We start from the raw sequence: 23,376 nt of genomic DNA on the forward strand, positions 1-23,376 counted from the left end.
AAAGAACACAGTTAATTATACAGTTGCTAGTTGTTCCCTCTTTTGTTCGTCATTTTAACAGCAATACCCTGCACAAAGGTCTTCTAAATGCATCAAGGCCTCAACACACGTTCCACTCACAGCTTACTTCCTACCCATGAAACACTCAATTTTGTGTAAATGAAGGAAACTGAAATAAGAACTATTACCAAAATCAACACAAAAATCAATATATCCCCTGACGGTGGTTTTAACAAAAGGATTTTTAGAAAAGCAGGTCTGATGCGTAAGCACAGGGCGCCAAAAGCCCACTGCATGAAGATCAGGATTTGAATAAGGTAAACAACATGCTGGAGAAACTGCCCCTAAACTGAATGGTGAATCAAAAAGGTTTAAGTTAGTAACAAGCCAGTGCTGTTACATCTGGGATTTTCAGGAGATTTCTTCACTTTCGAAGTCCAAAACCAGGCGGGGATAGTGAGAATGCTGATTACATTCCTTCCAAATTTCCACATTATGCTAGAAAATTAAAGGCTTCTCTCGGAGTGTTTTAAATAGAAAATGTTCTACATCTTTCATTAGAAACAACTTTTTTTTAAGTTACCTCAGCTCACTAATGCCAATAGTGTCAATAGTTGAAAACTCCAACAAAGCAAAGGCACAGCTTCAACAGCTTTAAGCTTTACCATTGCATATAGACAGTATTAGTGCGACAGTTGATCCTTGCTCCTCCTGAAGTATAGGCTCTCAAATCTTTGAGCTATGCTGGGTTTGCAGAAAACATAAGGAAATATTCAGAAGGCAACTAATCCTGACATCTGAGCAGACATTCCAGAGTCAATCCCGTTTGTGGCAAGCGAATGAGAGATTACAATGCAATGACGGTGGCCACAAACTTTGGCTTCCATCAGAAAAAGCAGCTTCAATACTAACATTTAATTTGCAAGATAGAAAAAGAAAAAAAAAAAGAAAAAATAAAGAAGACAAATTGAACTTTAATTCAGAAAAACAGCACAATATACAGTTTGGTGTAGAAACAGGATCTATGTTTCCAGGACAATCAGTAAGACTAAATTAAAAGCAATGAATAGACTTGAAGAATAGGGGATGCTCTTAACATTTGAAATCCTAGATTTAATGACCTGAAATTCTTAAATTGCAGGAAGTGTGCATATGCTTGTGAAATTCATTCTACTACCTGGTCATATTCCAGTGCTCCTGGGTACAGTGGCCATCCAAGAAACAGCTCTGCAATCACACACCCTAACGACCACATGTCTATGGCTTCACAAAACGGCAATCCCAGTATGATCTCTGGTGCTCTGCAAATTAAACATGGTTACTGAATTTTTTCCTTAGGAAAAAAAAAAAGGTAATTCAACAATCCAACATGACAAAAAAACTCCCAAAATCTGTTATTTGAAAACACAGGCTAATTATTTCAATAAAATCATAACATCATAAATTGCATTTTTCTTTCTCTAGATAATCCATAGTAAATTTTTGCAGCTCTGAGATGTTTTTTTCCCTACAAGTATCAGTTTGCTACGTACATCAAAATAATTGATATGCCTGAAAAACAGAATGTCACTGATTCAACATTTTTGCCTTTCCTCGAGTATGTCCCCCAAATGATTCGTCCACTGAGCGTCATATGCCTGTAACTACATTCTAAACTCAATACAGTCATTTATCTCAAAAGCAAACAAACAGTTTTTTCTGAAAACACACTGGTACACTTCCCAACTGGACAGTACGCTTAAAGCTATTTAAAATATCAATTTAATTACATAACTGCAAATCCCTTAATGCACTCAAATCAGTTCAATGTGATCAATTTTTAAATCACTTTAAATAAAACCATTGCACTCGCTAAAGAGACCAGGTCTCATTTTTCACCTAAACCAAATGTGAATTATTTAATCAACAGCATTTTAATTTATTTCTGTACTCAAGAACCAGAAAAATTGGTATTGACACAGCTGCTAAAGGAGCTTTTAACATTTCTGTTCACGTGGAACGAAACTCAAGTATTCCACATATAACCATTTTAATTGCATTTGTTCTTTTTAAACCTTCCCTCCCAGATCATTGAAGCTATTAACAAAAGGAAAAATAATTAAAATATATCTACTTGCGAATACACAAAGAGGCCCAGAGATGTAAAGAAATGCATCATACTATGAAGTGATTTACTTTTAAAACAGACAATCTGTTGTCAGCTTAATCTGCCGCAGAATGGTAGGATGTCGGTTAAAACGAAGAGGGTAATTCCCATTGCAGCTGGGCAGAAAAGCAGCATTCAGCTGACCAGGTAACACGCTGGTGGGCAAAATCGCCGTTTCTTACCTGTGTAAAAGCTTAAAAGCCTCATACTTCAGCACATGCTGCTGTGTCCTACTGACATTCCACATACCAAACAGACTCTCTGACCACAGTAAATGCCTGCATATCTCATTTCTCTTCTCTGACATTTAACTTTATCAAAATAATCTTTAATTCACCAAAATGTACTGGATTGGGAACAAAGTCCTATGTTCATGCTACATTGGGACAGAGAAGCTGTTTTGTAGTATAGAGCAGAACCAAGAGCTGAAGCACCTCCATCCCTTTTCACACAGAGTAGCTGGCAGAAGCTGTATGTAGACATGCTCCAAGCTCCAAGGACGCTTGTTCACCTCTGGGGAAGGACTCCCGACCCTTTGCCCCATCATCCCTGACCAGTGAAACCACCTGGGCTTCTGCTACAGGGAAAATCTGAGACTTTCCACAGATAAGAAAGTCTATGGGGCAGGATATTCTCTTAAATATTTATGCACTTTCCATTCATGCCAGCGCTTCAATTCTTCCCATCCTTGTCACAAACTGTTTCGGATGCGTTTATATGAAGGATAAATCTTGCCACACTGGCGGTGAAACCGGAGAGGCTCAGTTTTCCACTGCCTTCAGAGATTTGATTACAATAAACTTCTAGAGATGAAACTTTATGTATTTTTGTAATGCAGGATCATGACATTGCAGTAAGCGTTAGCTAGTTTTGTTATCCGAGAAATAAATTTAATATATCTGGATGCCACAAGACTAAAAATAGCCGTAAGAAACGTCTGCCTTCAGCCGCTGGCTGGGTGCCAGCCTGCGTACGGTTGTTACACATCTCTGTTAAAATACGCTTCCTTTTGTTGTATTATATTACAGCTCTGAATAGTTAATGAATATACACGCAGCCTATGGATATAGGGGCTTTAACAAATGCTTCTGCTAAAATAAGCTCTTTAAAATCTCATACATTTACTCAACGGTTAATATGTGCACCATGTAAAAATAGCCGCAGTCGGTCGGTCTGTCGCTTGTCTCTTTTGAGGGACGGGGTTGCAATTACAAGAATGATAAAGGTAGATACGATGATCAAAAAAAAGAACGTATACTGTGTTTCACGATATAGTAATCTGTTAGTTTTTCATGGGTATCAAGTAGTTCTGCAATACCAACAGAAGTGCTGAGAAGTCTAAGGAAAAGGGATGTATTTAAGGAGAGGCAAGACCGGTGCTCCTCACTTCCCAACACCTGACCTACCATCCAGAAAGGAAGAGGAAATAAATGTGCTCCCAAACAAGGCTACCTGCACCTTACCACAGTACAGTGAACAAAAATCCTTTTTAGGCTATCTTGAAGTGAGGAAGATGAAGAGCTGCTGCTCCACAGAGATGTCAAATTCCCTGTTTTTCAGGTTCAATGTCTCCTACCATGCATGGTCCTTAAAATCGAGCAACTCTCCCACAGCAGACGAAGTTACAAGAGAACTTGTACTGGCTTTGATTATGTTTAGAATGGTGTTAATGAGTTCAAATATTCTTGATAAAGGAAAACAGTTTGTTAATGGTGTGCTCAAAAGAACCTTTTGTTTTCCTCTCTACTTCTTTTAAACTTCCAGTTAAAAACCTATTTGGACAATTGTGGAGGAAAGGGTTAAAGAGGAGGGAGTCATTCTTCAACTTTTATTTTTTTAAGATAAGCCACAGCTCTTTTTTCATGTAAGAAATATTTTTACACACAGCTTAAAAGGAAGGTATTCACTTTCCTAACTACAACCATAGACACTAAATTAAGTGGTAGGAATTCCAGATGTCCCAACACAGTCTCTTCAACATCAGATTTCTCAAAAAAGACTGTAAGTTAGTACTTCTCTCTCTCAAAACACCACCACGCGCACATACACACGCTACTGCTTGGCATCTACTGCAGATGACAAGATGCTCAGCACACCAGAAGCTACTGTAGTCCCCAACTTAGTAAATACCATCTGATTTCCCATACCCAGACATCACCAAGGAGAATTTTCTAAACTTCTTAAGGATACCAAATCTTACTTAAATGTACTTAAATTAAATTAAAAGCAAGATTTTACAGAGAGAGCATCTATTTCCTTCTTATCAATGTTAATTCCTCATTGATGTTAATTAAACACTGATTTCTTATCAATGTTAATTGAACATTTATTAAAAATATTAAGAGAAAAATTCATTTAGAAATTCAAATGCAATATTACTACACTGGAAAGATTCACTTTATTAAGCAATTATTCCTAGGTTAACACATCTGAAATCCTCCTTTCTCGCTTGACACAGCACAGCTCAATTCAACTCTCTTGAATCAGACTTATCAGTTGGAAATATCTAAAAAGATGAAAGACATGAATGTTTACTTCAGCTGCTTGTTTGGATAGTCACATTTCTATTTATTACATCACAGACTGTGATTATACCTATTATTCCATAGGTTTTTGTAAGCTTATTAGGAAAGAAACCACACAATTGGTTCTGTTAACTTGCTTGAAGACCAGAATATTTCATAAAATAATTTAGGTTCAGCATGTTAGCCAGCTTAGAATGAAGCAACAAAATAAGACGGTTTGAAGAAAAGTGAAATAATTTCTTGAGGGAGGGTTAAAAAAACAAACAAACAAGCAAAAACTACACAAAAATCAAAAACTTAGCGTAGCAACAGAAAAATTCTTCCAATCTTTAGACTGGGGGAATGAAGAATAAAGAGAGAGAATTAGCCATATTAAAAAAATAACTCATGACAAAAAGCGTAAGAAGTCAAGCCATTTCAAATGATTGCTACCTAGAAGCCTTCATTCAGAAATTCAATTTAGAACATAACTTAAATGAAAAAGCTAAAATCCAACAGTTAATGTACATAACAACAACTGAAGACAGCATAGAACAATAAAACCAGCAGCTTTCTGGAACTGCTAACTTTATGAAAAATTCTGTTGAATGCATGAATAATTTTGCAAATATGTTCCCACTGGAGGTCCTGTAACAATTATATGCACCCCCTCACATATCAAGGAAATGAGATTAAAGACTGCGCAATTTTTATTTCTATTTCTCCTCTGGCAGTATGAAAGGGTCAATGTATCTACTGCCTACCACATGCCATTGTTTTATTTATTGACCACCAGGTTGTCACTCTCCAGATGAGAGAAGAGTATATAAATAGCCTTCCTCCCACTCCTTTCAACTCGTCCACGTGATTTCTCTCCAAGACCAAAACCTTTAGCCACCACCTGTACCAACTTCCATGCCAGAAGCTGAAGGTAACGGTGCCATATGAGGAACATGGAGCTACTTCCTCTCCCCAGGTGCTACTGTCTACTCTAAAGATGCTGGACACCGGGAATGCTGGTATATCCTTGGCAGCATTACCTCTTCATTACAAGTTTTGCAGTAGAATTCCTTCCAAACAGGCATATAAACCTTATCAAGCCACTTCAACTTCGCAATTCAAAATACACAGAGTAAGAATTTTAATACTGTCTCACCGTAATTTTTGACTTCTGTATATTCATATAGTTGGAGGTAAATGCAGACAGCATTTCAAATATGAGCACGCAACACAAAATTTATACTCCTCTCATATAAGCCAAACGTTACTACTCCTAATTACCACTGTTCATTGCAACAAGGCCTTCTACTTCATCTGCTCAGGATACAGCACACTGTCATCATTATAATGAATATTTAGGCAAAGAAGTTATCAAACATTTATCTTTTTCAGTAATGACTTGTTCAAAGCCATCCTATGGATCAAAAGAACTCACGTATAAACGAATCCAATTTGCAAGAGTTATAGTCAAAACGGATTACAAACCCAAGAATAACACTTTTTCCCCCCACTACCATTACTAGCATAACAGAAGCATCTACTTTACAAAAGGAATAACCAGATATGGTTTGTGAGATGTGCAATTCTTCTTCTAAAGAAAGGAGGTCTAAAAGAAAGATCAGATGCAGTGAAGAAGTTAATGAGAGATGGTCATGGGCATTCTAACAAGCATTCTCATGTACAATTAATTTTCTTCACTACCAGTTTTCATGATGAGCATGTTGGATTGCAAACATTTCTGAGATCTGCAAGAACACAGGAAAGACCCTAAGCTAGAGGGAACCAAACCAAGGTTGGCAATACTCAGAAAAAAACCCCACAAGCAAGTACCCTTCTGAAGGATGCAATGGGAATGAACTGTGTAACGACAAAATCTGGCTGATGAAGGATATCAAGAACAGCTGGTTCTCTAGCCCATTTGTGATGGACTTCAGAAGGAATTTCAAATATGCAATTAGATCAACACAACGACAGGCAGTAGAGTATACACGGTGTATAGTAAACAATAGTGAAAATTAATGTACATTATTCATTCATTAATTAAATTATCCATAAGAATTAACAGGTTATAAATTAACCAACATTCCAATGGAAAAAAAAAAAAAGGTAGACAACTTCACAGATTACTCAAGAAAAATATCTTACAGTTGAGAGCAAAAATAATCAGGATGTCAGTACTTATTTTTAAAGGACAAAGACATATCAAAAATTATTATGCCTTATATATTCCCTCACCTTGAATAGTGTGTGTTCACTTTTGAATTCTGTGTTCAGTTTTGGTCACCCCCATCTGAAAAAGGATACATCAAATAGAACAGACGCAAAGAAGGACAATATAAATTAAAGACTTGAAGAGACAGGTACAAGAAGCAGCCCTGGTTAGAACTATAAAGCTTCAGGAAAGAATGAAAGATCAGCAACATTACTCAAATTATGTATAAAATAATGGAAGAGAAGCAGCCAGGTGTTTCTAATGCCCTACATCACTACAGAAAACCAAGGAATCCCCCACTCCATTTGAGATTAAAGACTGATGTAAATATAAAAGTGGGGTTTTTTTTAAAGCCAGAATACAATTAGCCTTTGAACCATGGGCCACTGTTGAGGTAAAAATATTAAGAGTATTTAAGAAAGGATCAACAGAAAAACTATCCAACAAGGGCTCCAGATTAAACAGTGAGGTTCATATCAAACTACAATAAAAACCGCCACCAGCCGTGTAGAGCTGGAAGAAACTTGCACCAGAACACACTGAAGTGCAACCTTCTGCTATGGTAAATTTCCTCCAGTGACAAAATACCAGAAAACATAGACCATGGATCTAATAGCATATGTATCTCTTTTCCTACATATTAAAATCACTATTGTTGCACAAAGATAAGAGCTACTCAAGCAAATCCCTTGATCCAAACTAAAAAGTCTACAATCTTCTCCGTGGTCAGAATAATTTTTATTCGTAATGCCATTTCATTAGAATAAGAATTATATCAATGAAATTTATAGAAGTCTTAAAAAGTTGTGTTACAAGTAAGATGTTCGTTTGAGTTATTTTTTTCTGAAGAACATTTCAGAGCTGAATTGCCTCTTGCTTTTAAGGCCATTGAGATGTTAGAATACAGATTGGTAGTGTCACGTGTTAATGTACATTTGGTCTTTGAAATGGAAGTATGGTCCTGGTACTATGCCAGACAATGAGCTTTCCTCCCAATCCTTTGAAAGGATTGTTGCTGTAAATCTGTAATGCAGTTTTGCATTATAGATTTACATTCACAATCCTGGCTTTTCTTGTACAGTTTCCTAGTGTTCTTTTAACTCTGCTACGGTTAGGCATTAGAAAGTACATAACTAGTAAATGCTGATTTCTTGGGTTTGTTTTTTGGCTTTTTTAAAAACTCTAAGAAGGTAAGAGGATTTAAACTGAAAGTAAAAATGCAAGTGCTCAGAAACAGATTCTGGCAACATCAGTTCAGCTGGATAGGGGCATCTGTGTCTCTGAGGTGGCAGGAAAGAATCAAAAATATCACTTTGCAATTTAGGGCTATGTCACCATATATCACAAAACACAGGGAGAACAAATATGTTCAAGAAGATACGAGAGGTTATCCCCTCATTCATAATTTCACTCGTCCTTTGAAAGAGTTTGGTGCGCTATCAGACCCTCATGTGGCAACTGATAGTGAAGACAGGAGGAAATGAGTCACCGTATCTCCCGCAAACTTCTAAGGCTGCGGTATTGCTGTGGTGGTGTCCACGGCGCTGGGTAAAAGGAATTCTCATTTCCTGGTATGAAAAAACCCCTTCATTTTAATGTAATAAAACTTTTTCATAGAACTATGCAATGTCCAATGACTAGAAAAGCCCTACTTAACATCACAGCCTTCCACTATACGTACAAGACTGACATGCAGCTGCCACTTTAACTTTGAACTCTGATCTGACCTTCAGAAAGAGACAGGATTTAAAAACCTCATATAGAGAGTAGCCCAAATATGTAGCTACTTACAAAAAGAAGCAATCACTGCAGAAAGAGTTAATTTGAACACAGGGCTCACAACTGAAGGGGGAGGAAAAAAGACAACAGGAAATCAAACCAGACAAATAACAAATAAATCTTAGGTAATTTCATCAAATAAAACAAAATTACACGCAAACTATCCTAGCACTCTTTCCTGATACTGAAAAAGAGTTTTGTTTTGAAAGGGCCACCACAAATTTTAACCTAATACACCTTCTCTTACCGCTTATAAGAAGTAGTAAAGACATTTAGTTATTTCTTGTTGATTTCTTTCAGCTGAGAATAATAAAATAAGTGATTTCAACAGATTCTTTTCCACTTATTCACTATCTCTAGTGAAATGAGATGTTCATTTTATTAAAACCAGAAGATGTTTATGCTTCTGCCTTTTCATGATTTTATTTTTCCTTAGAAAGACTGCGATTTACCAAGTGATTTATTTATGTACTTGATATCATAAGCAGTTTTTGAATTACATGAAAATTAAGCAAAGTAGATATTGATGTAGCAATATAACGAAGAGAGCTGTGTACAGAGAAACTCTTCAGATGCTTTATTGGTGATAAAATCTGCAATTTAATACATTTTATTTACATTTTGGATAGCAAAATGTCAATACTCAAAGCACCACATCAGGCTACTTACCCATAACTGAATTTTAACAATATTCTTTGTGCACTGGCGCTTGTGTGCTTTACGCTTATAACTGTGAAACCACCTTGCAGCCCTTTATCCCCGAGAGCCGGCGGTCACAAGAGATGCTCGCACAGACGCTGCCTCTGCCCTCCCTGCAGCAGGGAGCACGCTCTGCCCAAACGCCGCGCTCTGCTCCCACCGACAACCTCAAGGTGGGGAATGAGGCGGGCAGTCGGGATGGCACACCAAAGTCACCCGTGACAGGTAACACCCTTCTCCTCCAACAGGTGAGTTTCCTCATGTCTTGCCTTCCTACGCGTATGCAGTTGTGTGTGCAGCCTCCCACACCCTGCCCCAGAGTACAGGGGACTATAGGGGTCTATATACAGGTGTGTGTGTATGCATATGAATGTCTAAGTTCTTGTTCTGCACATCTCTTACTAGAAAGACCTAGACACTCTTTCTTCTGCGGTTTTGCAAGCAGTCATACTAACTTCCCACGCTGCAATAACAGCCTACACATCTAATTTAATGAGACTGTCTCTATCATATAGTGTATTGTTCCTGACATGCCCCCCTATATGCTATAACCACCTTTGGGTTGCTTTTTTTCTCCCCTCTCTTCTCTTCTTTTCTTTCTTTTTTTTGGGGCGGGGGGAAGACGCCATGGGGGAAAAAAAAAAGAAACAACATCTAGAAAATGAAGCCATTCAAAATTTTGTGCCAAAACAAAACTCCAAGCTGAGATAGTGAACTGTCCAGATTATTTTTGAAGAAAACCTATCTTGAAACTATCTTGCTTGCAATAGAGATAGAAGTTAGGGCAAGCACAGGTAACTGTGGAAGACCACGCAGTGGGGCAGTTGGCAACCACAAACTGGCCTGCACCCAAGGAGAGATCAAACACTAGCAACGATTTCCAGCTCTGAACAAGCATAAGAGAAAAATAAGAACAGCACAGTGTAGATTTCAAGGCCTCACAAATCAGAGATACCAGATCTTAATTCCACCCTACTTTGCTTTGTTAGTGTTGATTTTGTGGGAATATCAACTTCTACCTCTATAAGGGTCTTCATGGACTTGCACTGACCCAACACACCAGCTGAAGAACAGGTAGAGAGTTTCTACAAAAGAGTAATATGCAGGGCAGCATTTGCTTGTAGCATCCTCGTCAAGAATAGCAAGACCTTGTGAGTGAGTTCTGTGTGAAGGTTTCTTGTGCTTTCACCCCTGCTGACGATGCTCCTGCATCTGGACTGAGGGTACAAAGTCATGGTGGTCCTAAAGAAGCAAGCAGCCTGATCCTGCTGTAAAAACCCTACCGAGGGACACCCACCAGACACAAGGGAACGGAAAGAGGTATCGGTTTCTGATATGACTGATTAGCATTATATTTAGATGGATTCTCGCTTTGGCATAGTTCAGGTAAAATACCAAAGAACACATGGAAATCGCTGTTATGTCAAGAATCATGCGAAACATAATATATTACTTTATACTAATTAGCTATTTAAAAAAAAAAAAAAAAAAAAAAAAAAACAAGACCAAAGAAAAATCTACCCTGAAGACACAAAGGGAATTTCCTTTCATTCTGCAGCAACACTTGCAAAAGACTTTTGCCCTCCACCACAGGGCACCCACACGCCTGCCTGCTGCAGGTCTTCAGCTCAGCCGCAAGAGCTCCAGAAACCACAGAACTATTTGAAATCATTTTCTAGCACACATCTGTTGCACAACAGTTCATCAGGTAGGGATACTGCACTGGAAATGAACACACCCTATAAATACCTGGGAAGGCAAGAAAATCTGCTCACATCCTCTTCCATCATGAAAAGATTTATTTTTTTTTTTTTACTGCTGATGTCTGCCCACCTGGATGATGCAAAGTGATATTCTGGTGCAATTCTGCAACTCAGACTGATAAATTTTGACTTAAAATTGCATTGTTTGAATTATAAGAAGCTCACCAAAAATAAACACAATTGTTTCTGAACAGGTGGAGCGATGTCATGTCATTCATCTCGCTCAGACCTCCAGATCATTCTGTATTCATATGAACTAGTATGTTTATATTATTTACCTTCCTAAAAATGTTCTACATAGTATTGGAATACGGCTTTCACAGTCTACTATCCTGACATGTAGACTTAAGGTTGCTGCCCATGACAAAATCCTGCCCTCAAAAAAAAATTCGTCAGAAGCAAAGAAAAGAAAAGAATTTGTAATTTTAGAAGAATGTCAGTATTTTTATTATAGAAAATTTATGTAGTGATACTGGATTATAAAACATTGCCAAATCAAGAATCAAACACCAACAACACAACATCAGGATAGAGGCAGTATGCTTGTTAAAGTTGTTTCATCTTAAAAAGAGAAACAAGCAAAAGACTCGTAGGGGACAGTAACATTTAGAAAGAATCATATCGGATTAACAGTGACATTTGATCACTTAAAATTTAAATATTCAAAGCATACACCATTTAAAAAAAAAAAAAGTAGCATCTAGCAAAAAGTCAAGTACTGATGCCACAGCTCCACAAAGGAGATTCATGTCATGTTCACTAAATAAATGTAACATCACAAAATGTTTCACTTTGGACATTCCCGTATATAAAGTATTATCTAATCACTTAATAGCTATGTCAGCTGCTGAATGGAAAAAATAATAGAAACTTTATAAGAAATTTATGACAGAATACATACAGAGCAGCAACTGGGGCAGGTGCGTTAACATACATGAAATTAAATCTGCTTTCTCAAGGTTACACTAGTAGAGACGTTTTGGTGAATAAATAAGTCTTAAATACTTTTATATTTGAAATCTACGGCTAGATTCATACCCAACAGACACATGCCTGGCACAATGTTTTATTGGGATCTGTTGCTTCCATACAACAATGCAGAAAAATAAATCCAACATACAGTACGAACCGAGGTTCAACAACCTTAATTTTGATTTGTATGCTGCTGTAGTAATTTATGATGTTCTGGCAAGTGAACTGACTGGCTGACCTGCTGAGTTTTTCCCATACAGATTTCTATGATTAGATCCCTGGTGTAAATACGACACCACCAGAACAAGTGACATCCTCACCCCGAGTTTAGTGATCGCACTAACATAATCATGGGGAAATACTGAAGAGCCTAAACTTCGGGGCACTGTGGAAAATAATTTGCCTACGTTCGGAAAAAAATAAGAAATTACATCAGAAAATTTAAAAGGTTATTTTTTTCCCTTCCCTGATGAATTAAACCTATGAACTGCTAGCGAGGAAAATTACACAAGTCTATTTTGGTAGGCTGGACTGTAAGACTTCATCCTTCTAGTATGTCACATCACCTGCTTGCCACTGCACTGCAGTCTGCTGAAAGAATCCATACGCAATGGTCCCTCCACGTCTTTCACCCCAGCCTTGAACCCCACCAGTACCAGTCTGCTGGTTTTCCCCTTTTTTGTTCTCCTTAGATACTTCTTCCTCTCCGTTTTTTCCTGATTTTCCTTCCCTGGTATCCCGTTTTAATTTATTTGTCCTTTCCTGTTGAAAGGAGAGCCTGCCTATTCTTAGAAGAGTTTCGGATCCTAAAATAAACTGCTTAACTATGTATCTATTACATCTAGATTGATGTCACATCAGACCCTGACAACATGCTGCAACAGGAATGTGACTACAGCAAAGAACCCCAACGCTTCTGCAAGCTCCGCTTCTAAAGATTTTTAAAGTAATATTACAAAACTGTAACACACTACTCAAACATTAAAACATGGGATTGGGTTTTTTTCCCCCATTTATTCTTCCCACTACATAAATGTTGGTATCCTTTTTAAAGCAGTTCTTGCTTGATATCTAATCCTAAAAACCAGACCCTCCTCTACCATCACACTAATGAGAAGGAAATCGAGGTAACCAGATTACACTGGGAATTCTTTTTAGTTAAGCGGAATGTTATAATTTTGCTGTCAGAGCAAATAAAAGTTAAAAACAGGTAGCGCCGTTTAAAGAAAAAAAAGATAATAATGGGATCTAGACAATAATTGGATAATAATGGGAGCCTTTCGTCTGAGTAAACCCTTTGAGTCCTGTCCAGGACACTAATAATTGCGAGTGGCTCGTTATTTACGGCTAAAAACTTCATTCTGTTCCCAAAGACGGGCACTCACATTAGGAAAAGGCGCAGTTGTTGACAATATGAACAGAAGCAGCAAGGACCAAATAGACGGGGACCTTTCCCTGGTTTGCAGAAGTGCTGCTGCTCAGAGCGGGCTGCAGCGCGCTGACTGCTCACTGCCCTGAGCTGCTGTTCTCTAACAATTTTTATCTCCAAGAGAAAAAAGGGAAGGTAAGCTCTCTTCACTGCCCGCTCTTCTCCACGTACAGAGAACACATCACACAGAATTCTGCAAGACTCTGCGAGAAACTCTGCTGGCAAAGTGCGAGGAGTGATAAATATTTCCTGAACTTGAAAAAAAGGTTTTTGAAAACACAACTGTCCTTTCATTTGAACTATTAAAAAATGCATGATTATAATACCAATAAGGATTGTGAAGCATTCTTAAGTAGGTCCTAAACTGAAAATTGACATATATACCAAATAATATACATAATCCACTAAATACCATACTATGTCAGGGAGACAGTCTAGTTTCAACTTCCGAATGACTCGCACCAAAATACAAAACAAAAACATGCCTACTAAAACTTGATTCAAAATGCCAACTACTAACAAAAGTTGCAAAAATAAAACCATTTGGAATTCTGACTACTTTGCATGTAACTTAACCTTTGGCCAAACCCTGAACACTGCTCTAAAGGCAAACCTATTATGAGAATCTACACAGTAGGAGTATTTACTGGGAACTGCTGCTCTTTGAAAAGATGAAAGCTAAAGTTCACTTAACAAATCTCTTCTAAAAAGGTATTTGTGATTTCCTTGGAGATGTGGGGAATTAACACTTGTTTCCAGCATATATGAATTTTCCAAGGAAAAAAAAAAAAACATCAAATCAAAGTGCTATGTTTTCTTAGTCCCAGGAACTATTTTTGGATTATGTTGTCAAACCACAAATTGACAGGACAAACTTTCAAAGGCCAGCCCTACGTTATGTCATACTTTTTGCAAGGCTCCCAACACTGGCCTTGCTGCGTATTCACTAACAGAGTTAATATTTCCTTTCGAGCCAACTTCATTAAGTTTTCTGGGATTTTTACATTGCGTTTTTCGCTTTTAGGAAGAAGTCAATCTAAAAACCTAAGTGTAACCTGCATATGTTAAAATTGGGAGGAAAAAAAAGACCAAAAGCAGCCCAGTACTGCTGTTTCAGCAATGTCCTGAGTTTGCTAACTGTAACCTGAAGAGTCCCTACACACACACACGCTTCTATCAGTGGGGGAAATCTTTGCGTTTTTCTTCAATTCATATTCATGAAGTTCCTGTAGTTCTTTTTGGTCACCGAAATTGGCCAAAGACTATAGCTAAAATCAGACAGGATCATTATCATCAGCTCAGTGGGATTTTTGTATAACATTAATTTCCCCCAAATCAGTTTGTATGAATGTTTTCTTTGTGAAATATTGATTTTAAGTTTGACAGCAGTACAGAGTCAACTTTTTATTGGCTAGATATGATTAAAAAGTTGGATTATCCATGAATAGGGTAGTATAAACTATCACACGCAGAGAAATTTACTTAAAGAAATCCTTGACAGTAATCCCACTGCCAAGACAGACTTATAAATTTGTTTAGAATTACCCAGGAAGAACTGCTGTCAACCAGCCTCGAAAAGGCTCTATGAACAACATATACATTAATGATGCTGCTGAGACATGAGCAGCAAAACTATCCATTATCAAACAATTGCCGAGATGCTGGAATACTTGAAGCCTTATACAGAAATAACCTCTTGAGAATAAATAGTTGGAAACGAAAACAGCATCAGATCTACATCAAAATCAAAATAGGAGAGACTTAGAGGCTAGTAACATAACCTTATGAGGAAAAGAGTCCATTAAAGCATAATGATAAATAAGAATATTTTCATTAGTCATTTGAGAACTAGACTAGATGACAGTGACAAACTTTTTATTATTATTATTTTCTGGCTCTGATGCTGCAAATGCCTTTAAGCAAATCAGCTTGTACCATGATTCAAGATTACAGATTTTTTAAAAAACATAAATAACTAAAAATAACCAACCGGGAAAGACATAAAACCCAGCAGAAAACCAAAAAATCCCCAAAGCTGCATTTTTTGGAAAGAAATATTAATCTGAAGAGAAAAATCACTATAGTCTACAAAAAGTTTGTCAATGACTTATCAAGTCTTAGTACAGTACTATGTACTAAGTACTACAGTACTATGACCCAAAGTCAAAAAGGCTGCTTTGGTGATGTACCAGGGAAAGAGATCTTTACCCACACTTCGAGACCTCAAGCAACTGTCTTCTGAAATAAAAGGCAAGATGGTCCTGTCCCAAACCAGAGTTCATTACATCCTTATGTTCTCCAGGGATGGTCAATGTAATATTACAGTGTTAACTTTAAGGCTTATTAAGCATCAGGTAGAGATAAACTGCATTATGATACTAAATTTTCTCCCAAAGGTTGTTACAATTCCCTGGACTAAGTGATCATATACATTTTTGCAACTTATAACCCTAACGTAGGAGGTTACGTGGAGGATATTTACGGACCCGCTGCAGTTAGATCTGATGTAAGCAGCTTTACGCGATTTATAAAACTACAGGTGTGAAGGTTTCCCAAAGACATAGAGCTGTTTCCAAATCTATTTTATTACTTTAAACATGACAAAAACAGACTCACTAACAATTTAAGTTCTCATGCAGTCCATACAAATGGTGGCAGACAGTTGCCACTCACTTGCTTCCATTACCTTTGCAAGGTCAAAGCAGCATGGTGAGCTATCAGGAACACTAACTAACCAGCCTAACAAGCACCATCAGATTTTATCTGCCCAGGTCAGGGGGGAGGGGGGTGTTTAACTTTGGTTGAGTAGTTTCATCAGGGGATAAAGGGGAAAAAAAAAAACCACCCAAAACCCTACAGTCAGCCTCAAACATCTGAAACCAAAAGACTGTGCTCGTATGCTTTACATCGGGACGGTTTAAGTACTCTATAGCAGCATCTTTTAAGAAAGAATGGTACGGCAATCTTAATAAGGCACACCGTTACCAGCTCTACCAACCGCAAGAGTGCTACCAAAAATAGGCTTCGTTCTACAGAATAAGCACATACCTCACTCTGTAGTGCATTTCTTATCCCCCACTGGTGCCAGTATACCCACTGAAATGAGAGACAAGTGAAATCATAGAGTTTCTTTGTTCCACCGTTCAGCGTAGAAAAAAAAATAATATCAAAAATCTATGAATTGAGAGATTGAAGTTATAATAGGAGTTAAGTGAAGGAAGTTATCATGCATTTAACTGGTTATCTTCTAGTTGATTTGAACTGCTGCTTAAGTGCCAAACCACTGCCTGTACCCCCAGGAGGTGAAGAGGAGGAGGACGGAAGCTGAACTGTGTCCAGGGGAACTCTATGGTGAAAACAGATCCCTGGGGACACCTACTTATTGGGCAGGTAAAAGTACCAAGCACTGGCTTCATAAACTTCTCCAAATGCTCAGTGTGTCTCAATGCAAGCTTGCCATGATTTAAAAAGTGGTGTATAAACGAGTACTTTATTACAAGTATTTACAATATATTGTATATTACAATATACTTTATTACAATTATTACAAGAGTACTTACAATTATCACAACGTTTTGTATTTTCTAAAGAGTAAACAGGAAAACGCAAAAACTAGCTGACGAAGTCAATGCTTACACATAGCAACACAGCTTTAGATAAGAATGCTCTGAAATAAACACCACCCAAAGCCACCGCATGCGCTACCGCTTCAATAAGAAGTTATTGCTGTGTCATAACCGTGTCAAAAAAAAGAAATCCCCAAAATATCAAGGCAATGTTTACAAGTTGCATGATTACTTTAAAGGTAATTATTTAGCTCGAACACATGACTCGTATTTCCCTATGAAAGGCTCTCTACTTAACTGGATTAACACACTATTGATAGCTAAATTCCACTGCCAGAGGCTACTGTCAAGTCATCATTTCCAGAACAAACCTATAAGCTATTTTCTTTATCCTGTGCGAGACTATTACAACAAGCTCATCATGAATTTGCTACCAAAGTGCTCTGAAAAAAACTGCTGCAAAGAACATTCAGGAGATGCATGACACAGGATTACCTGTTCTAATGAAATTAGACCGTACATCAGTCACAGGTTGGAAGGCTAAATACATTTTGCAGCCAACCAAGAAATTAACATCTGATTTTTCAATATTGCTTTTTTTTTTTTTATTTTAAAGACAATTCCATTTTGATGCTGTAAAAATTTATTGTCGCCCAGAACTCAACCCGGAGATGTTTTCTAGGGAAAGCAAACCCAGCTCTGCATTCTCAGCAAACATTTCTCATGAAAATGTTTATGTTTTTCCTATCAAAACCAACACTGACAGATATCTACACCCACTTTCTCCACCCACTTCTTAATAAACACGCAATACATAGGAGAGTTATTAATACATGGAGAAGTTAGCTAGGAGAGAACAGAAGTAACCTACCTCAAAAATAACATTTCCTGCACAAGCATGGACTTGGGGTAACGCTACTGGAAAACAGGCCCTGTCCTGCGCTGATCGCCTTTGCAGAGCCCTCCCTCACCCTTCCATTTCTGCAGGACGGTAACGCAGAGGTAGGGCAAGGAAGAGGAACTCCTGAGCCCTCCGTGTCCATGCAGTCACCCAGAGCCACGTCAATACAAGCACCGACCTCATTTCTCTTTGTTACCTCCTTCCCATTCTTAGCATCTAGCTAAAATCAGAAAGAAGCAAACTTAAAAGTGGAGTTATAGCTTGTTCCTACTGTGCTTCTCACAAAACAGAATCGATTTTAAAATTAGGTTTAGTAGCAGGAACAACAAGACGCAAAAAAAAAAACCCTCAACTGGTTCCAAACTGGGGAATTTTGAAATCTAACTTCCTTCCTCCTCTCCCAGCAACACACTTTTGTTTCCTGATGTTAATAACGCCGGGTGGGAGACAGAGCACAGGCCTTCCTAACGAAGGGCCCCAAAACACCCTTACGACGGGCCAAAGGGGAATAACCAAAAAGGTTAAAGTACACAAGGAACACAATCCAAAGAAAACATTTTCGTTAGGCACAGGACAGGCTGATGCGCCGGCTGCAGACAAAGGACTCGGAAAACAAGCTACAGTTCCCTCATTCTGTACTGGCAAAAAGTACTACCCTACTGTACTCCAACAGAGCCGCTCGGAAAATTTTATGAGACCATCTTTCCAACACAATTTACTCTATTTTCCTGGGCTCTTGCCTGGCTCAGCAACATCAGCAGCCAACGATCTCATTTCAAAGCGCTGGTCACTCACGCAATAAAATTGTCTGTTGCACCAGAGAGCAGTGCCTCAGCTGGACCTCTTTGTACAACAAATACAAAATCCATTTCATAAAACAGAACTGGACTGTGAAGCTCCACTGCTGGATTTGGCCATGCCAGAAGTGTAGGTCTTTCAAAAAAAAAAAAAGGGGGGGGGGGGGGGGAGGGCAAAAAAAAGCTACCTCTAATGTGCTCCTGGACACAAAAGGTCCAACCTAAGGAAGTTAATGAGCTCAGGCTGGCAGCAGCTAGGACAATATAGTAGGAACTATCAATATAAATGTACCTTCTTCGCTGCTTTGTCTTTGCTTAGGCTTTTGCTATTGGTCACTATCAGAGACCGGATACCGACGGGATCTTAGATCATTCAGAGGTGGTTTTATAATTCTTCAGAAGGTTACTGGAGGCTCACAAACGTATTCTGCAGCCCTTTGCCTCATCCCGCCTTTTACTGAATGGGGTATGTTTGATAAAGGAGAAATAATGAGATTAAGCACAGGAAGAATCCCCCTTTACAAAGGAAAGGGTATTGTACTGGCATGTAGATCTACTTGAAATAACATGTGGTTTCACAGGAATGTGGGTCTAATAGTTATTTTTATTTTTGTAAAATGTATCAAAAACATTACCCCTAAGCACGCATTTGTCAGTTGTGCAAATTCCTCAAGTCAGGTTTCACAGCATGACAAAGTTTTCACATTTTTCTTAGGCAAGTCACATGCGAGCGCAATGAATTAAAAAAAGACTACGGCTAATGAAAAAACAACATTGGAAATTTAGTTTGACTATAAACGGAAAGTGCAAAGATTAAAATACTTGCTTTAAAATCCAGTTTAAATTAAAAGTTAAGTTTCACAAAATAAAGAGAGACTGTGTTTAACCACATCACAGATTAATACCCAGGGAAATAGGTACTAATGCCTTTCAGCTACCAGTTCTTCAGTAACATGCAACAGTCCATTCAATGCAAGGGAAAAAAAAAAAGCTGTAATGGACATACAAAAAGAGTAATGGACATACAATAGATTTAGGAAAAAGGGGGAAAAAAATAAAGAAATTTTGACTTCCAAAAGAAAAATATTATTAATTGCACGTACTCACTTTTCAACAACTCCCTTTGCATTCCTACCTCTTTTGCACACTAAAAATGTTACTGTACCACGTCACCTTGAGCCAGCAAGGAGCGTGGGAAGGGTTCAATTGCGTAAGATGTTATTAAGGCAGCAAAGCTGGCTACTTAACTGAAGATACTTAAATACTCAAAATAATTACAGAGATTAGCCAGCGGACTGTCAGACCGGAGAGCTGCCCACCTGTAGCGTCATAAGGAGTTGTTCAAACACACCCTCCCCATGTGCATTCTGCATTAGGTATCCGTGCCCCAAGGGCTGACGGTGGGAGATGCTGAGCTTTGCGTGTTTACCATGTTTACTACAAGGCAGAATAGGACTCACCACTATTCCCAGTACACCCACACGCTTCCAAGTAATGGAAGGATTCCCTAACCACAGAACTAGCCATGGTATATCAATAAGGTAAATATATCCCCCAAAAAAAGTTAATTTAGAGGCACCAAGTATTTTTTCTTCGGAGCAGAACAGCAGAAACTTGAACTCCTAAGGATACTTAGCAGTACTAATATCCCTAAAGAGGCATCTGCTCGACATGCTGCGGTTAAAGGACAGTGCGCAGTGGAAATATGTGAAGAATCCCACATGGCAGTCCTTTAGATGTCAAGCACCACAGCGTATTTTAGAACAATCTGGGCTAATTTTAATTTTTCAGATACTTTCTCATAGGCTCAGACCTACAGAAGTTTGGCACAAAATACTATATGCTAGTTAAAGCAAGTAAGGCATTATAAAATATTTGTTTCTACAAGGGAAGGTAAAAAGAAACCAAACAAACCACACACCAGGAGAAAAATCAAATACAGCAATGCAATGCTCTGAGAAGACAGTCCTGTAAGTACAGGTATACACAGCTAGAGTTAGCTTGACATGGTTCTGATCGTGCACTCTCTTCCCATTCTCCAATACTTTTTTGGGTGGCGACATCTTTTGCTTTTGAGGGGTCTGGGCTTTTTGTTTTGGTTGTTGGGTGGAGGTTTTTTTGTTTGGATTTTTGTTTGAGATGGTGGGGGGTGCGTTATGGGTGTTTTGTCTTGCTTGGGTTTTGTTGATTTTTTTTTTAAATAAAGTTCCCTGCCCTGTCTGCATGTTTTTCTGTTCTTGCAGCGGCAGTGCCAGTCATGAGAGAAGTGAGCATTGAGCAATGCGCTGGAGAGAGAACTAAGAACAGAGGCTCTTAGTAAACATCAGGAAATGATTTCCATTTTAGAAGTCAGGAAGCTTTTCACACATTTCTCCACAGCTCTTTGTGTGAGATTCTGCTGAAGAAGAGAATCTGCTGTCATGCCACACAAATGTGAAGAAGCTTATCAACAACCACTGGACTTAATTATACTTTGCTGTTGCTGTTTTTCAGATTTGCATGACTACTCTCCCCAGATGAGAATGAACAACCCGAGATCTCTATTTTGCCTTCTATAATACATGCTTGTTGTCCTTGCACGTTATTTAGTTAGTCCAGAGCTGACTAGCCAGATGGCTACTGCAAAACAGCAAGGATAGCCACCAACTTCTTCCTTTTCACCTTGCAGGAATCACTACTTTGAATCTTCCCTCAGCAGCTGGTGTTGGTACTGCTGGTATTGGCACCTTCAGGACTTCCATCTGCTGTCAGATGTGGTTTGAAGTACATGAAACTTTCAATGGTATTTGGACAAATGCACACTTATGCACATTAAGAAGTCAACCAAAAAAGCTCAGAAGTTTCTCCAAAAATCCTCACTAGATTAGACCCACACAGCAACCACCTTATTTCTTATCACAGGAGTTCCCTGCATTACCCATTTCAGAGCTGCAACTGCAGGCAACCAAATGTCCCCACCACCCAGCTGGTCACGGTCCATCTTCAAAATAGGCGCTTTTGCTTGTCCTCACAGCTCACCACTGGAAAGTTACAGATGCAACATATGCAGAGAAACCTCAGAGATTCATCTATTTCATTAAGCTTTAGAGAATATGTAAAGTCAAACAAAACATTCAAGGAATCTTAAAGAGGAACTACACTGACACAGTCCTGCGCAGAAGAAGAATTAAGCTACATCACTATAACTTAAGAATTGAAGAATGAATCCACTCCAATGACCGCCATTAAGCTGCCACGGAATACTTGTACTTTTTGATTTGCTAATACACACTAGCCTGTGTACTGCCTTTCATTTTTGCTCTCACCTCAAACCCTGTAAGTCAGCTGCTTGACAAAATGTTACGTCTGTCCCACAAAAGAGAGAGAGCTTTCGTAAGGCACAGCCCCAGAAAAACAATTAAGATAAGGGGAAAATGTCTGAAAATATCTTTATAAACTTCCGAAGCAAAGCTGAAATCAAAGCAGAGCAGCAAGGGGAAACGAGTTGTTGCATCCGATTTTATACATGCTTAAGACAAACAAGCGATGCAATTCATGAACACCAAAGACCAGAGGCACGTGTGTGATACATGGAGGGGGGATGTATAAATGAAACACAACCACACCACCATATCTAGCAGCCTTTCACTATATTTAAGCAACTAGAAATCAACAGACTAACTTTCTAACAGGTTGTCATGGTTTGAAGAAACCACAACAATTTATTGTTGTTTAGACGATTATTCTATTACCTGATGACCCCTCCCCAACCAGGAAGGGGAACTGGGGAAAAAACAAGGAAGCCCAAGGGTTGAAATAGAAACAGATTTAATGGAAGACGACTAAATAATTAACATTGATAATACTAAAGAACCAACATTGATCCTGATACCAATATAAAATATATGAGGATTATGCTCAGCCCATTCTCTCAGCAGGAAGCTGTGCACTCCCAGCCACGGACAGCAAATGTGGGACACTACAAGTGCTGTGGCTTTGGGAGGAAGGGATGGGCTCAGTGGTCCAGCACCGGGGCAAGGAGTTCTCAGGGTGACAGCCATCATGGAAGAGAGAAACTCCTCAGCAAACTTTCTATTTATATTGAACGTGGGGTTCATAGTGTGGAATAATCCTGTTGGGCAGCCTGGGTCAAGTGCCCGGTCTCACTCCTCCTCGTCCCTGTACCCGGCAAGGCTCAAAAACACTGAGACGTTGAAACCAGCACACCACAGCTGGCTAGAAAGTAAATATTTTCACAAATTCAGACACTACAGTCTTCTAAAAATACAGTTCTTCCAAGCGTTAGAAGAGACCTTACTGAAAAGTAAAATTACTGAAAAATAAATTGATCTTGTGTCGCTCAAACCAAAAGGTACGCATTTTGTTAGGTAGTCCCTAGCTCCCCAAATGGAGTGCACTAGCCCCACTGCTGTGGAACAGCACTGGAAGCCACCAGGAGGTCCAGCCCTGCAGCAGCCCGTGGCTCCAGTGTAGGCAGGCAGGTCTCCGGTTCCTCCTCCCGCTCCAGCACCATGCCGGTCCCCGTTCACTTCTGCGCCAAGCGGAGGGACTCGGCTCTTCGGGAGCCATCCTGGCGAGCTGCTTCCCGGCGCAGATTTGAGCGTGCCG

The 23,376-nt window shown here is 38.8% G+C and overlaps 1 protein-coding gene across 3 annotated transcripts in view; it reads right to left on the reverse strand.

Annotated features, from left to right (window-relative positions):
* The window catches only part of HIPK3 (homeodomain interacting protein kinase 3), a 114,848-nt gene that overhangs the window by 22,641 nt on the left and 68,831 nt on the right, over positions 1-23,376 (reverse strand). For all 3 annotated transcript variants that reach the window (XM_074586186.1, XM_074586188.1, XM_074586185.1), the window contains one exon: positions 1,178-1,301. In XM_074586186.1, coding sequence (XP_074442287.1) covers positions 1,178-1,301 — 124 coding nt within the window. The remainder of the gene's footprint in view (positions 1-1,177; positions 1,302-23,376) is intronic.

The sequence above is a fragment of the Larus michahellis genome, chromosome 4, assembly GCF_964199755.1.
Source record: "Larus michahellis chromosome 4, bLarMic1.1, whole genome shotgun sequence".
NCBI lineage: Eukaryota > Metazoa > Chordata > Aves > Charadriiformes > Laridae > Larus > Larus michahellis.